This window comes from Gossypium raimondii, chromosome 10, assembly GCF_025698545.1.
Source record: "Gossypium raimondii isolate GPD5lz chromosome 10, ASM2569854v1, whole genome shotgun sequence".
NCBI classification, from domain to species: domain Eukaryota; kingdom Viridiplantae; phylum Streptophyta; class Magnoliopsida; order Malvales; family Malvaceae; genus Gossypium; species Gossypium raimondii.
In genome coordinates this window covers 38,064,079-38,078,484 of record NC_068574.1, presented here as the reverse complement: position 1 = coordinate 38,078,484, position 14,406 = coordinate 38,064,079, and the positions used below count along the sequence as shown (strand labels likewise).

Below are 14,406 nucleotides of genomic sequence, written 5' to 3'. Positions count from 1 at the left end.
ACATTGCAATGGAAACAAACCCCATGGTTTCTTGAGAATGGGTTGTACCACATGGTAATTAATGAAAGTGCATTCATGTGTATAAATGAGAGACAATGCAGACCACATCTATGTTACACGTACCAAATCCAAAACGATTCAAATTAAAAAAATCCTAGCGAACATTTTGAACTTAGTCGACACATGACAACGTTTAGAGGCAAGTTACTTTATAACCTCTCTCTGGACTAGATAGAAATTTTTATACCCCCAACCTTTCGAGCATAACCCATCGAGGATCAATGCAAACACCCCGTAGAATACCCTAAAGCGCCACTCTTTGGAAACTAGGCCCACTCATTAAAGCAAGTACCATACCTTGGGAAAAACCTTGACATACCACCTCTTAGAGCATCAAATGTGCGAACTCCTTTCCCAACACCTCGCTTGGAAATGATATAAGAGCTCTTTGAGAACTCCTCGATCTAGGCACACCTGTACATAAATCAGGTGAAGGCCTAACTGAACTTCCATTTATGACACTAGTCGCCAAACACTAATTCCGCCTTACATGATTGAGAGCTTGTCTCATTGCAACTCTAGCAGCCATAGGCCCAGGCCTACCATGGCAAACTAGTTGACATTATCTCCCCCAATCACCAATAACATCGGGACACGTGGCACCTCAGGATCACAACCTGTTATATAAGCCAACAATGACTCCCAAATCTAAGGACCGAATTTCTCTCTCTCGCTCTCTCTCCTTCCAACCTTACATCCTTCTCCAACATCCACAACGACTCTCTGCCTTGCCCTAAACTAGGTGAATTGTCGAAAACCGTCTTAACCCTCCCTTGTTGAATCCTATCCTCAACAGTTTTCTAATGAATATTCTTAACTTCTTTTTTTTTTTTAAATAAGCCATGTTCTTATTTAATTAAATTTATTTGAGAAAGATATTATGTGCAACCTTAATAAATTTACAATAATATTAGTTTCAATTGTATTAATATTCAACAAAATTTCAAATAAATAATATTTAAATACGAATAATTAAATATAACTCTTATAAGAAAAGGTATTGAAGCATACTATACATATATTTACATAGAATATTATATTATTTATACACATTTTTCTTCAAAACATTAATACAAGACACTCACATATTCATATATAATTTTATGATTGATTAACTTTTATCAAACTTGTTAAATTAAATGGTATGAAATTTACTCTTCATTAAACAGTTTTGGCCTCATTTAAAAGTTGAACTTAATTTGAATATAAATTTAATAGAATGCAAATATTGATTAGAAAGCCGAGGTCTTAGAAAAGGAAACCTTTTCTGAAAGGAAATATAATTCCTCCAAATGACAACTTCAAATCTAAGATTAAAACATTAATTATAGATAAATCTCACCTAATTAGACCTTTTTTTAACACCGAGAATTTCCTTTCAGCTTTTCCCAAAACCACATTCACTCAATTCACATTCAAATTTCACAAAATGGACCCCAAAACAGTACCGGCGGCAAAATTGAAGGATTTTAAAAGTTAAAAACACGTCTCAGGATGGCAACGATCGTAAATTACACCAAACCACAGGGATATTTCCGTACATAAACTAAAAATAAGATTCAACTCGCTTCCTACTCTCGTCCACGTCACGTCACGCGCCTTCCGAGACTAAAACCAACGAATTTGATTGGTCAAACGGACTGTTCCATTCCTAATTCCGCGAGTATAAAGACAGTCTCCTACTTGCGCTCCAACATCGTTTTTACACTGATCTCTCTCTCTCTCTCTTTATAAAAAAACCTCCGGCTATTGGGGTTTTTGGTTTCGTAGATTCGTTTCGCTTCATTTTTGTCTCGTTTTCAAACAGTAATTTCCTTTTTCTTTCATTGTTATTTTTCTTGGAATTTTTGAAGTGTTTAATCCAAAAAAATGGCGTTAGTTTCATTCGTCGGGAGGGTTCTTTTCGCTTCAGTGTTCATCCTCTCTGCTTGGCAAGAGTAAGCCTTTCTTCAGATCTGCACTTTATCCTTTCTTTTTTGTTATTTTTTAAAATAATAGAACCTGTTTTGTTCTGTTGAAAAAAGAAGTAACAATATTAGGCATAGCCTGGATCTGAATGCGGATTTTGGAACTCGAGAGCTCTTATGAATGTCTAAAAGTTTATTTGAACTTTATTAATGATGATTTATTGCTCGTTCTCTCTCATTAAATAAAAGTATGATTAACTGTGGCGTTTTATTTAAACAGATCTTGTTTTTAATAATGATGCTAGCTTTATTTGAAGATCCAGTGCAAATTAAGGTGGTGTTAAGAGAGAAATTTTAAATATGTATTGCTAATCTGGCTTGCTAGAATTGCTTAGATGTTTAATTCTTGGAGCTGCTATATATATATATATATATATATGATTTAAGTGTTTATGATATAATAAATCTTTTATTTAAGTTCTAGATCTCATGAATATCATAAATTTTGTAATGGTTGTTGTTGGTTGGCAGTTAGTATGTTGTATAAATGGTATCTGTTTAACTAATTATGCATGAAAATTATTCACAGTCGCATGTGGGGTTCTGAAGTTGAATTGCCAATCTTTTATAGAATGAAAATCCTTAGTTCTACTCATTTGCGTAGGGGCTTGCGGAGGCTATGGTGTAAATTTTTAGCATTGTCATTGTGCTGAAGGAAATATTTATCTATCTATCTATATGTATATATATATATATTTTTTCCCATGGAACTTACATTAGCTAAAACATATGTATTAAAGAGCTGTAGAACTAGGTTTTTCTTTTTTTTCTTTTTAATCACAAGTGAGCTGTTTACTACATTGAGCTTATATTTATTGTATTTTGTAAATCTGGACTACCATTGGTTTTGTCATGCTTGTCTCTAATCCTATGTTATGTGCTCATGTGTATAGGTTCAATGAATTTGGTGTTGATGGAGGGCCTGCAGCTAAGGCACTCAAACCAAAATTCAATGTCTTCTCAAAGACTGTGACAGCTCATACAGGGGTGGAAGTGCCAGGATTTGATGTAAGAATATATGTTGCCACTGAGATAAAGCCTATTTTTCTCTGTTAATATATCAGATTTTTCTAATGTCTCAACTCTTCGAGTTGTTATTTACAGATTAAGGTTCTAGTTGCTGCTGCTGTAGCCTTCAAGGGTGTTGGGGGTATCCTTTTTATCTTTGGCAGCACTATCGGTGCTTATCTTCTGGTCCGTTTTATGTTCTTATGTGTTGTTGTGCATTAGTAGTTTTGATTATGAACCAAGTCAACTTATAAATGTTGCAATATTCCTTTCTTGTAGGCTCTGCAACAGGTCATTATTACTCCTATATTGTACGACTTCTACAACTATGACACGGAAAAGAAAGAATTTGGCCTACTTTTTTCAAAGTTCTCACAAGTTAGTTGTTGATAGTATTCATTTTTCATTAAGGAATAAGTGTTGATTGGTGTTTCTGTTTCTTAACTAAATTTCCTGTACTTGTTAGAACTTGGCATTGCTGGGGGCATTACTCTTCTTCATCGGCATGAAGAACTCAATCCCCAGGAGACAACTCAAGAAAAAGGCTCCTAAAACCAAAACAGTTTGAAGGAGGAACATCTGGTAAACCAAGGGTCTATTGTTCAATCTCTACGTTTTCCTTGTATCAAGGCTTTGTTCTTCAATATTAGGGGGGGGAAAAGGGCATACTACTTTCATTTTGATACTGTTAACTACTAAGTTGATGTTGATTTAATTGAGTTTGAGAGAATTTTATCATTTTGATTTTAATTTTAATGTTTTATTTTAATTTAGTTTTGACCGTTTTCATGGAATGTTTAGTTATGAAATCATGGTGCTTGGTGGTGTTATGAGAATGGACATTTTGTTAGATAATAGGTGCTACATGGGGGCTTTTTTTGTGCTTTGGCCATTACTAACCCATCAACCAGACCTGAGTTTGGGTGCTAGCGATACAACCGAAGAAGAGAATCCGAGAGAAAGGGAAGATAGGTTGAAAGAATTCAAAGAAAAAGAGGTAAGAGAAAAATGGATTTTTGATTTCATAACCTCTTCTTTTAGAGGTAAGAGAAAAATGGATTTTTGATTTCATAACCTCTTCTTTTAGTGTGTGTAATTGTTTTAGAAACAACTTGGCAATAACCCCAGGTGTTCCCAAAATGACTCGTTTCAATTAAAAGACAAACACCTAAACGCGACGTTTTATAAAGTTTTTACCCTCCTCCCTAAACGACATCGTGTGATTACAATTAAAACAATTAAGGAAATGCAGCTTTTTACAAGACCTTTAAATTAACAAAATAACAGAAAAAGGAAAACATTTGCAACAGCTTGCTAGTCTCTTGATCTCTTCCATAACAAGTACTCCCCTCGTAAAACTGGTCGTAACAAGTACTCCCCTCGTAAAACTGGTCTTTGTCCTCAAGGATCAAAGGTTGGATATTGTTGTTGCAGAGTGCTCCAAATTTCCCAAGTAGCATCTTCTGGAAATGTATTAGCCCATTCAACAAGTATCTCAATGACAGCTTGGTTACCTTTTTTAGTCATTCTTCTGTCAATGATTTTGACTGGTTCTTTCAGGACACAGGAGGTAAAGGTAAGTCAGGTGTACAACTTGGTGAACCAATGTGTTTCTTGAGTTCTGAGACATGGAAGGTTTGGTGAATTTGAGCTCCCATAGGTAGTGTTAATTTGTAAGTTACCTCTCCTATCTTGGCCTCCACAGGATAAGGGCCAAAATACTTCTGTGAGAGTTTTTGGTTCCTCATTTTCCTCAAGGAATGCTGTTTATAAGGTTGAAGCCTTAAATACACCAAGTCCCTCACTTCAAATTGTCGTTCTGACCTTTTTGTTTGCTAATTGTTTCATTATTGTGCCTTTGTTAAATGGAACTTAAGCAACTTTCTAAGGTTTTCTTGATGCTGAAGGCTTCTGTCAACCTTCTCTAATGGTGATGATCCAGCCAAGTAAGGCAGATGAATAGGAGGTACCTGGCCATACAAAGCTTCATATGGAGTTGTCTAAATTGTTGAATGGAATGTGGTGTTATACCACGATTCTGCGAGTGGCAACCAAGTAGACCATTTAGAAGGCATCTCCCCTGTCATACATCTGAGGTAACCTTCCATACACTTGCTCAGAATCTCTATTTGCTCGTTTGTTTGTGGATGGTATGCAGTCAATACATGGAGTTTGGTACCAAGTTGCTTGAAGAGTTGTTGCCAAAAATGGTTGAGAAAAACCCTGTCTTGATCTGAAACAATAGATTCAGGAGCTCCATGTAGTTTATAGATCTGATCCAAATAAACCCGAGCCATTGTGGTAGCAGTGTAAGGGTGTACCAGGGCAATGAAATGACCATATTTGGTCAGCCTGTCTATAATCACCAATATGGTTGTCTTCCCCTTATATACTAGCAACCCTTCAATGAAATCTAGGCTAATAGCAGCCCATGCCTAATCAGGAATAGGCAATAGTTGTAACAGACCAAGGTAGGCAGCATTGTCACTTTTGCATTTTTGGCAAGTAGAACATTCACGCACCAATGTTTTGATGTCTTTTGAAAGTCCTTTTCAGTAGAGAAAACCTGCTATCCTCTGCCTTGTAACATGTACTCCAGAATGCCCTCCAATTGCCTCTCCATGAAAGCGCTGAAAGATGGTCTTCCTTAGCTCTAATTGGTTACCTACAACCACATTCTCTTTCCTTCGAAGAACTGTACCATCCTAAGAGTACTTAGGGTGGTCATGAGGTTGTTGTTGCACCTTTTTACATAGTTTTTGCAATGTAGGATCCTTTAGGCCAATTTCAATGATTTCTTCCCACAGATCAGACCAAGCTATAGTACTTTTGCCTGTACACTGAAACAATTGAGTTCCATCAACACTTGGTTTCTTGGAAAAAGCATTAACCACAGTATTTTGAGTTCCCTGTCGATACACAATGGAGTAATCATACCCCAACATTTTAGCAACCCATCTCTGTTGAATGGGGGTGATTGCTTGTTACTCAGAGAGAAATTTTAAGCTTTGATGGTCTGTTTTAATTAAAAAGTGCCTTCCTACCAAGAATGGATGCCATTTCTTCACTGCTAGGAGGACTGCTAACATCTCTTTGTCATAGATAAATAGGGCTTGGTGTTTGATGCCCAAAGCCTTGCTGAAGAAGGCTACTGGCTTCCTTTGCTGTTGAAGCACTGCCTTAACTCCCACACCACTAGCATCGGTCTCCAACAAAAAGGTTTTTGAAAATCAGGCTAAGTTAAAACAGGTGCCTGGCATATGGCCTCTTTGAGCTGTTGAAAGGCCTTCTGCATCTCCTCAATCTATTGCCATGCAACATTTTTTTTAGTAAGTTGGTGAGTGGCCCGGCTAAAACTTCATAACTCTTGATGAACCTCCTATAATACCCTGACAGTCCCAAGAACCCTTTTAATTCCTTGATAGATTGTGGTGAGGGCCAAGTCTGAACCCCTTCTACCTTTGAGGGATTCATGCTCACTGTTCCACCAAAAATAACATGGCCTAGGCACTCCACTTGACTAGTGCCTAAGAGACATTTTCTTCTTTTGGCAAATAAATGGTTGCTCCTCGACAGCTGCAAGACTTCCCTCAAGTGTTGTAGGTGTACTGTCCAGTCCCTAGAGTAGACAAGGATGTCATCGAAAAACACCAAAACTGACTTCTTGAGCAATGTTTTGAAGACAACATTCATTAAGGATTAAAAGTTGGAAGGGGCATTTCTTAAGCCGAAGGGCATTACCATAAACTCATAGTGTCCTCCATGAGTTTGAAAGACTGTCTTATGGATGTCTTTGTCCCATATTCGAATTTGGTGGTACCTTGACCTCAACTCCAGTTTAGAAAAAGCAGTAGTTTAGCCTAATTCATCCAAAAGTTCTTCAATCACTGGTATGGGAAACTTATCTTTTATGGTGAGTTGGTTGAGCTATCTATAGTCCATACACAACCTTCAACTCCCATCCTTCTTCTTGACCATGACTACAGGGTATGCAAATGGACTATTGTTATCTCTGATTATCCCAACCTGTTTCATTTCTTGAATGAGCTTTTCTATCTCCTCCTTTTGAATCACTGGATACCTATAGGGCCTTACCCTTACAACCTTCCCTTCATCCACTAAAAGAAACAGAACAACAATAAATCAGAGTGCGACAGAGAAGTGTGGTGGACCATGCCACTGTCAAAACCAAGATTTAGAATATAAAGAATTTTCACATAATGAAATCTTCGAAATAACAGAAGAATTAGAATTATGTTATATAGATGAGATATTAGAAGATTTTAAAGAACACAAGGATTTTTTTATAAAAGGAAAAGAGTTAGAACCTATAATAGATGAAGAAATTGAGAATATGCAGAGTAAACTAGAAAAGCTAGAAATAATAGGAGAATACCCTTTAAAACATTGGGATAAGAAGAAACCAGAATATAAACTAGAAATTATAAATGATACAAAAGACATAAGGATGAAAGCCATCCCTTGTTCAAATCAGGAATTGGGTTGGTATAAACAACAAATAGGAGAATTAGAAAAACTAGGCCTTATTAGAAGATCAGAATCAAGACATAGAAGTGCGAGCTTCTTTGTTAATAACCATAACGAACAGATTAGGAATAAGGCTAGACTAGTTATAAACTATAAAATCTTAAATGATAATACATATGATAATGCTTATAATATCCCAAGCAAAGACCATCTAATGAATAAGATACAAGAAGCAAGATGGTTTAGCAAATTCGATTGTAAATCGGGCTACAATCAAATAAGAATGCATAAGGATTCTGTTGAATGGACTGCCTTCATATGTCCAAATCTAATTAGAAATTGGGAATGGCTTGTGGTGCCATTTGGGCTTAAAAATGCCCCAGTTTATCAGAAAAGAATGGATAATATATTTAAAAATTGTAGTGACTTCACTATAGTCTATATAGACGATATACTTGTCTTTAGCAAGACTGCTGAAGATCATAAAAGACATTTGACAACAATCTTTAGAATATTTCAAGAAGAAGGAATAGTAATAAGCAAAAAGAAAATGGAACTAGGAAAAGAATTTATAAAATTCCTAGGAATAATTATAGGCAAAGGGCAAATAGAACTCCAACCTCATATAGCCCAAAAGATATTGAAAATGCCTAATAAGTTAGAAGGACTCAAATAGATTCAAGAATTCTTAGGGCTGTTAAATTATGCAAGACCTTTTATAAAGAACATGTCCAAACTCATAGGTACTATAACCAATAAGACTAAGGGCCAGTTCTTTATTGTTTATGAGAAGTGTTTTTGAAAATTTGAGTGTTTGATATTACTGTCAAAAAGTGCTTTTGAAGAATAAAATGTCCATTTTAGACATGATATTATAAAGTAACAAATATGTATTTAAATAATGTTCAAATTAGTTAATATTATGATATTTTATCAAAAATATAAAAAATAATTTATTATAACTTATTGTTAATATTTTAATATATAATATTAATTTCAAATATTTCTAAGTAATTAATATTAACTATTTATAAAATTTAATTAGAATATATAAACTATATTTAAATATTTAAATATAAAATTAAATATTTGTAATTAGATATTGACACAATTATTATTATAAAATTATTTTTATTTTAATTAATGCTTTTAACACATTTGTATTATTTTATTTTAAAATGTATTTGAATATATAACTCATTATATATAAACATAACATAGAAAACATAAACCTAACAAATTAAAATATTACATATATTTAGATTAAAGTTTTAAAAGGGATAATATTTATATACCAAATATAAATACTAAAAATTTTACAATAGCATTTACAATGATATATTAGCAAACGAATAGCATATATGCAAGTCAAAGCCAGACTGTTATAAAAATCATAAGAACCTGTCTAGTTATTTGCAAAGTAATGACAAATTTGAATGTTCATAGTTTATGTGAAGTGATGCAAAGTAAAGTTTCTCCCTAAATAATAAGAGAAAGAAATATAGAAAAGCCACAAACACATATATATTCATAAAATTAGATACATTAAATAAAAATGAGATAACAAAACAATACCAAATTTATTTATGTTTCAAAACTGAGTTGAAGCTAAAAATCTCAGCAATCTGACAGTCTCATTCTTGACTTTTTATTAATTTCTTTCTATCTAATTTCCTTCTTTGACATTACATGACATGATGAATGAATCATCTTACAAACACCTAATTTAGTATTTCTTGAAGAACTAACTGCCTGCTTTGAAGTTTCTTATTTATTCCTACCTCAAAATCCCAATTCCCTCAACCAAGAAAAAAGGGGAGGGGGTTGTTCCACCACCTCGTTGGCCAGATAATGAAAACAACAATCTATTTGATAAATCTTCTCTACCTACCAATTAACAGATGAATGGTGCAAGATTTGTCCATCAACATACTCAGTTTTTAGCAGAGAAAAGTGAGGAACTTGATTGTGATATATGGCACTTCTATTCATCTAGGAGAAGTTCCTGAAAAGTTTTAAATGCATTTAGGCCAACATTTCAGAATATATGTGAAGGAAACTAACTAGTAAAACAAAAAACAGATCTACATAGTTTAAAACTCCAAATAGATCCTTACTCTCCCAATTCATCTTCATGATGCAAGAAAGTCATCACAACCCCCACACATGTGCATCCTGCAGCATCAGCTTGATTCGGCTAACAGCTCAGTCAGGAATCTCAAGCTCAAATGCACTTGACATTCTAGGCGTGAGAAGCAAGCATGCAACTGTGAGAACATTTAGGAGAAATCAGTTCCTTTCTTAACATCAAAAGTTCAGAACCATAAGCCCTAGTCACTCAAATAATTTTCCAATACGATTCACCATAAACTCCAAATACAAAGCACATACATCAAGCAAAGCCATTTGGAAAAAAAAGGGGAAAAACTTCAGTGCAAGGGTAAATACTAGAATTACAAGTAACAAGATGAAGCAACGAACCTCTGATGTTTAACAACCAGTACAGTATTTGAGAAAGAGAAGTATCATTGTTGTCCCATGGTCAACAATTAACTTTCCTGTGAAAGAATAATGCAAAATAAATAATTAAACATAGTAAAACATCAATATTACAAAGTACAACATATATATACCATGCCAAAATTTGCAACCAACCCTCAGGGACACTCATGGATCAAAGTCGTATAGGTAATATCAGCTAATGCCAGTCCTTCACTATTCATATTATCACATACTCTAAAAGCATCATCTACCCTCCCTTCTTTACATATCCCGTTCATGAAGGCATTATAAGTAACGACATCAGGGGCATTATAAGTAACGACATCAGGGGCAATTCCAAAGAACAAGGAAAGCTTCAAAAGAAAAAACAATGAACCCAGTTTCAAAGCTCAATGAGTAAAGCATAAGGCCCTACAAGCAATACAACTAAAATAAGTAAAGGGTTTCTATGTCACTTTACAGCACTAATATTGCTGGCAATTTATGTTTTCAACAAGATAACAGAAGGAAGCACAGGAAAGTTTTTAACAAAGGAAACACTCCTACTGCACAAGATTTATTTCTTCAGCAAGTCATTAAAATTCAAGGGTAACAAATGAAGATACAGGGGAGAAGGACTTTGAGATTTGATAAGACAAATTCTAGAGCTCCAAAACATTTTAAGAAAAGAAAGCTACTGCAGTTCTCAAGAAAACGCAAAAATAGACGATGCTGATATAATGGTATTGAAAAATACTTACAAGAATTGGGGAGCACAGGTTTTACACCCTAAGAACAAAATAGAGAGGATCACATTAAAAAATTAATGTTTTCAACAAGAAAAATTGCAAAATGATAGAGGAACTAGGCAAATAATTACTCACTGAGATGGACTTTGACTTCAAGCTGACTCTTTTACGATGAATGCAAGTGCCTCCAGAATGATTGAGCCATGGATCAGATATAATGCAATTTCATTAGGACATGCATATCTCTAGAAAAGGTCAAAAGAATTTTAAAAAGTACATCTCTAACAAAACGCAACAAAAAGTATCAATATAATCACAACACATAGGCACCACATAAAATTACCAAGGCACCACAAAAGCATACATAGGATACAAAAAGGTTGGCTGGAAGCAAAGTATAGAATAGTAGTGACCAAAATACATCTCTCTAACAAAACCAAAGAATCAATATAATCAGTTTTTAGGGCGTCAAAAACAGCTCCAAATAAACAAACCAAGGTACCTTCTCTTGGGTGCCTTTTAAGCTTTTAAGCACTGGAGGGTTGCCTCAAAGCAGTAGCAGCTATCCTGAATGAAAAATCAAATTAGACTTCCTAGAGCTCAAACCATTCTGATAAGATAGAAAAACAAAAGCAAAGCAGAGCAAAGTAGCAGAGGCACAAAGAAGAGCAAAACAGTAAAGTAAAAGAGGCACAAAAGCCAAAAATCTCCCTCTTTCAAAGCTATTTTTTTTACTTACCTGCAGAAGAGGAACTAATTAAAGAGAAGAAGAAGAAAATAAAATCTCACCTACGGAAGAGGAACAAAGAATAGGAAAGAGCTTTGAAAGCTGAAAATGTGAAAAAAAGGGTATACAGCTCCAAAGAACCAGCAGAGGGGAAAGAACGTTTGTGGGAGAAGACAGGTTAATTTGGTCAATTATCAGCCAAAAGCACTTCAAGCTGAAGAAAAGGATAAATTTTAAGCTTCTTCATCTGGAGAAAAGCCCTTTTCTGATGGTGAAATTTTTATGTGAAAGGAGGCCGTTCTTCATCCCTTTTAAGAGAAAAAGACTTTTTATTGAAAAAGTCCTTCTAAAACATGTGGAAGAACGAGCCCTAAGAAAAACGGCCTTAAAAGTTTCGACCAGGAAGATATAAAGATAATGATTAGAATAAAAGAAGAGATAAAGAAGATTTCTAAAATGGAAATACCATTAGACTCAGATTATTTGATAATAGAAACTGATGAATCCATAGAAGGATAGGGTGCAACCCTGTATAAGAAAGATAACAAACATGCACCTAAGTCATCAGAAAAATTATGTAGATATAACTCAAGAAAGTTCAAAGAAAAAGGGATAGTCTCAAGCATAGAAGCCGAGGTTTTAGCCCTTAGATATGCTTTAGGATATTTTGAACATTTTATAATAGGTAAAAATAGTTTTACCATTAGAACAGATTGCAAATTTTATATTCTTCTTCTATTTCTCTTCCTAAGGCTCTTGGAAGTTTATTTATTAACTTATTCAGGAATTCTTCATTATGAATATTCTGACTTATAGACGCATAATGTATATAATCGTTAAGGAACAGAATCACATGAGTCCAATCCTTAGGGGTCAATTGTTCTAATTTTCTAACCACGTCTGACTGTTGATATCTTGAGCCCATATTAGGATCGCTTCCTATTAATAAATAACTAACAAGATTTATAAAGTTCTGAGGGTTATTTCCTAAGGACAGGAGTTCTCTGTCTTCATTCTCGTATGAGGCTTTAAAGTTATCCCATGCTCTTTTAGCCGTATCACCTAGAGTGGTTTCTAAGTATTTTACCATTTCTTTAGTGGCAGCTATCTTGAATGAAAAATATAATTAGACTTCCTAGAGCTCAAACCATTCTGAGAAGATAGAAAAATAAAAGTAAAGCAGAGCAAAGCAGCAGAGGCACAAAGCAGAGCAAAGCAGTAAAGCAAAAGAGGCACAAAAGCCAAAAATTTCCCTATTTCAAAGCTATTTTTTTTACTTACCTGCGGAAGAGGAACTAATTAAAGAGAAGAAGAAGAAAAGAAACTCTCACCTACGGAAGAGGAACAAAGAATAGGAAAAAGCTTTGAAAGCTGAAAATGTGAAAAAAAAGGGTATACAGCTCCAAAGAACCAGTAGAGGGGAAAGAACGTCTGTGGGAGAAGACATGTTAATTTGGTCAATTATCAGCCAAAAGCACTTCAAGCTAAAGAAAAGGATAAATTTTAAGCTTCTTCATCTAGAGAAAAGCCATTTTCTAATGGTGAAATTTTTATGTGAAAGGAGGCCGTTCTTCATTCCTTTAAAGAGAAAAAGACTTTTTATTGAAAAAGTCCTTCTAAAACATGCGGAAGAACGAGCCCTAAGAAAAACGGCCTTAAAAGTTTCGACCAGGAAGATATAAAGATAATGATTAGAATAAAAGAAGAGATGAAGAAGATTTCTAAAATGGAAATACCATTAGACTCAAATTATTTGATAATAGAAACTGATGAATCCATAAAAGGATAGGGTGCAACGCTGTATAAGAAAGATAACAAACATGCACCTAAGTCATCAGAAAAATTATGTAGATATAACTCAGGAAAGTTCAAAGAAAAAGGGATAGTCTCAGGCATAGAAGCCGAGGTTTTAGCCCTTAGATATGCTTTAGGATATTTTGAACATTTTATAATAGGTAAAAATAGTTTTACCATTAGAACAGATTGCAAATTTTATTTATTAACTTATTCAGGAATTCTTCATTATGAATATTCTGACTTATAGACGCATAATGTATATAATCGTTAAAGAACAGAATCACATGAGTCCAATCCTTAAGGGTCAACTGTTCTAATTTTCTAACCACGTCTGACTGTTGATATCTTGAGCCCATATTAGGATCGCTTCCTATTAATAAATAACTAACAAGATTTATAAAGTTCTGAGGGTTATTTCCTAAGGACAGGAGTTCTCTGTCTTCATTCTCGTATGAGGCTTTAAAGTTATCCCATGCTCTTTTAGCCGTATCACCTAGAGTGGTTTCTAAGTATTTTACCATTTCTTTAGTGGTATGCTTAAAGTTCTTTTCTAAATAATTTTTTTATAGTTATGGTCTTCCACTGGTGTATGACTTCTAACCAAACCTGTGGGCTATATTTTGTTAGATTTAACATGTTATCTTCTACATATACTTCTAAAGGCATGCGAACGCCTTTGTTCTTAAAAGGATATTTTTGTTCTCTATAATCTGAGTATTGTCTAGGAAGCCTACTAAATAAAGTACACCCCGTACCTACTATATTCATTTACTTATTATTTTCTAATCAATCAATAGATAATAATAACATTAAATATAATTATAATGAAATGTGTAATAAGTAAAAATCATTATAAACACAGAATAATAATACGAACTTACCTTGACAAAAATAGTTATAAAAATAAAGTCGATGACTAATCTGATACTATAGCTTTTCCTCGGTTTAGATCTGTTTGATTTAGTTCTTGATCGAGATAAAAAATTTCATTCAATTTAAACCATTCAAATAACTTAGAATAATTAATTCAAGCCTATAATGTAACAACCCATTTTCAGTTATGTCGAAATCAATGGTTTCGGGACAAGAATTTTGACGAGTGAATTATTATTTTGTTATTTATTTAATA

The 14,406-nt window shown here is 34.1% G+C and overlaps 1 protein-coding gene and 2 long non-coding RNA genes across 3 annotated transcripts; 1 reads left to right on the top strand and 2 right to left on the bottom strand.

The window, feature by feature from the left end:
- Positions 1-1,758: 1,758 nt before the first annotated feature.
- LOC105777192 (uncharacterized) lies at positions 1,759-3,808 on the top strand. Its single transcript, XM_012600303.2, has 5 exons — positions 1,759-1,997; positions 2,921-3,035; positions 3,132-3,221; positions 3,315-3,413; positions 3,502-3,808. The coding sequence occupies exons 1-5, from the start codon at positions 1,930-1,932 to the stop codon at positions 3,601-3,603; spliced, it is 474 nt and encodes a 157-aa protein (XP_012455757.1). The 5' UTR covers positions 1,759-1,929; the 3' UTR covers positions 3,604-3,808.
- A 5,276-nt stretch (positions 3,809-9,084) lies between these two features.
- On the bottom strand, positions 9,085-9,784 carry LOC128033811 (uncharacterized). The gene is made up of 2 exons (XR_008189894.1): positions 9,641-9,784; positions 9,085-9,528 (listed from the first exon to the last, which is right to left on the bottom strand). It is a non-coding gene; the product is annotated as an uncharacterized LOC128033811 (long non-coding RNA).
- Positions 9,785-10,186: 402 nt separating this feature from the next.
- LOC105777193 (uncharacterized) lies at positions 10,187-12,074 on the bottom strand. The gene is made up of 3 exons (XR_008189893.1): positions 10,889-12,074; positions 10,766-10,793; positions 10,187-10,378 (listed from the first exon to the last, which is right to left on the bottom strand). It is a non-coding gene; the product is annotated as an uncharacterized LOC105777193 (long non-coding RNA).
- Between the last annotated feature and the right edge of the window lie 2,332 nt (positions 12,075-14,406).

Bases quoted from the DNA above. Each gene is read 5' to 3' on its own strand.
- LOC105777192 (XM_012600303.2), top strand. From the start codon at position 1,930: ATGGCGTTAGTTTCATTCGTCGGGAGGGTTCTTTTCGCTTCAGTGTTC. The intron at 3,222-3,314 runs GTCCGTTTTATG...CCTTTCTTGTAG, and splicing joins CTATCGGTGCTTATCTTCTG to GCTCTGCAACAGGTCATTAT. The intron at 3,414-3,501 runs GTTAGTTGTTGA...TGTACTTGTTAG, and splicing joins TTTTTTCAAAGTTCTCACAA to AACTTGGCATTGCTGGGGGC.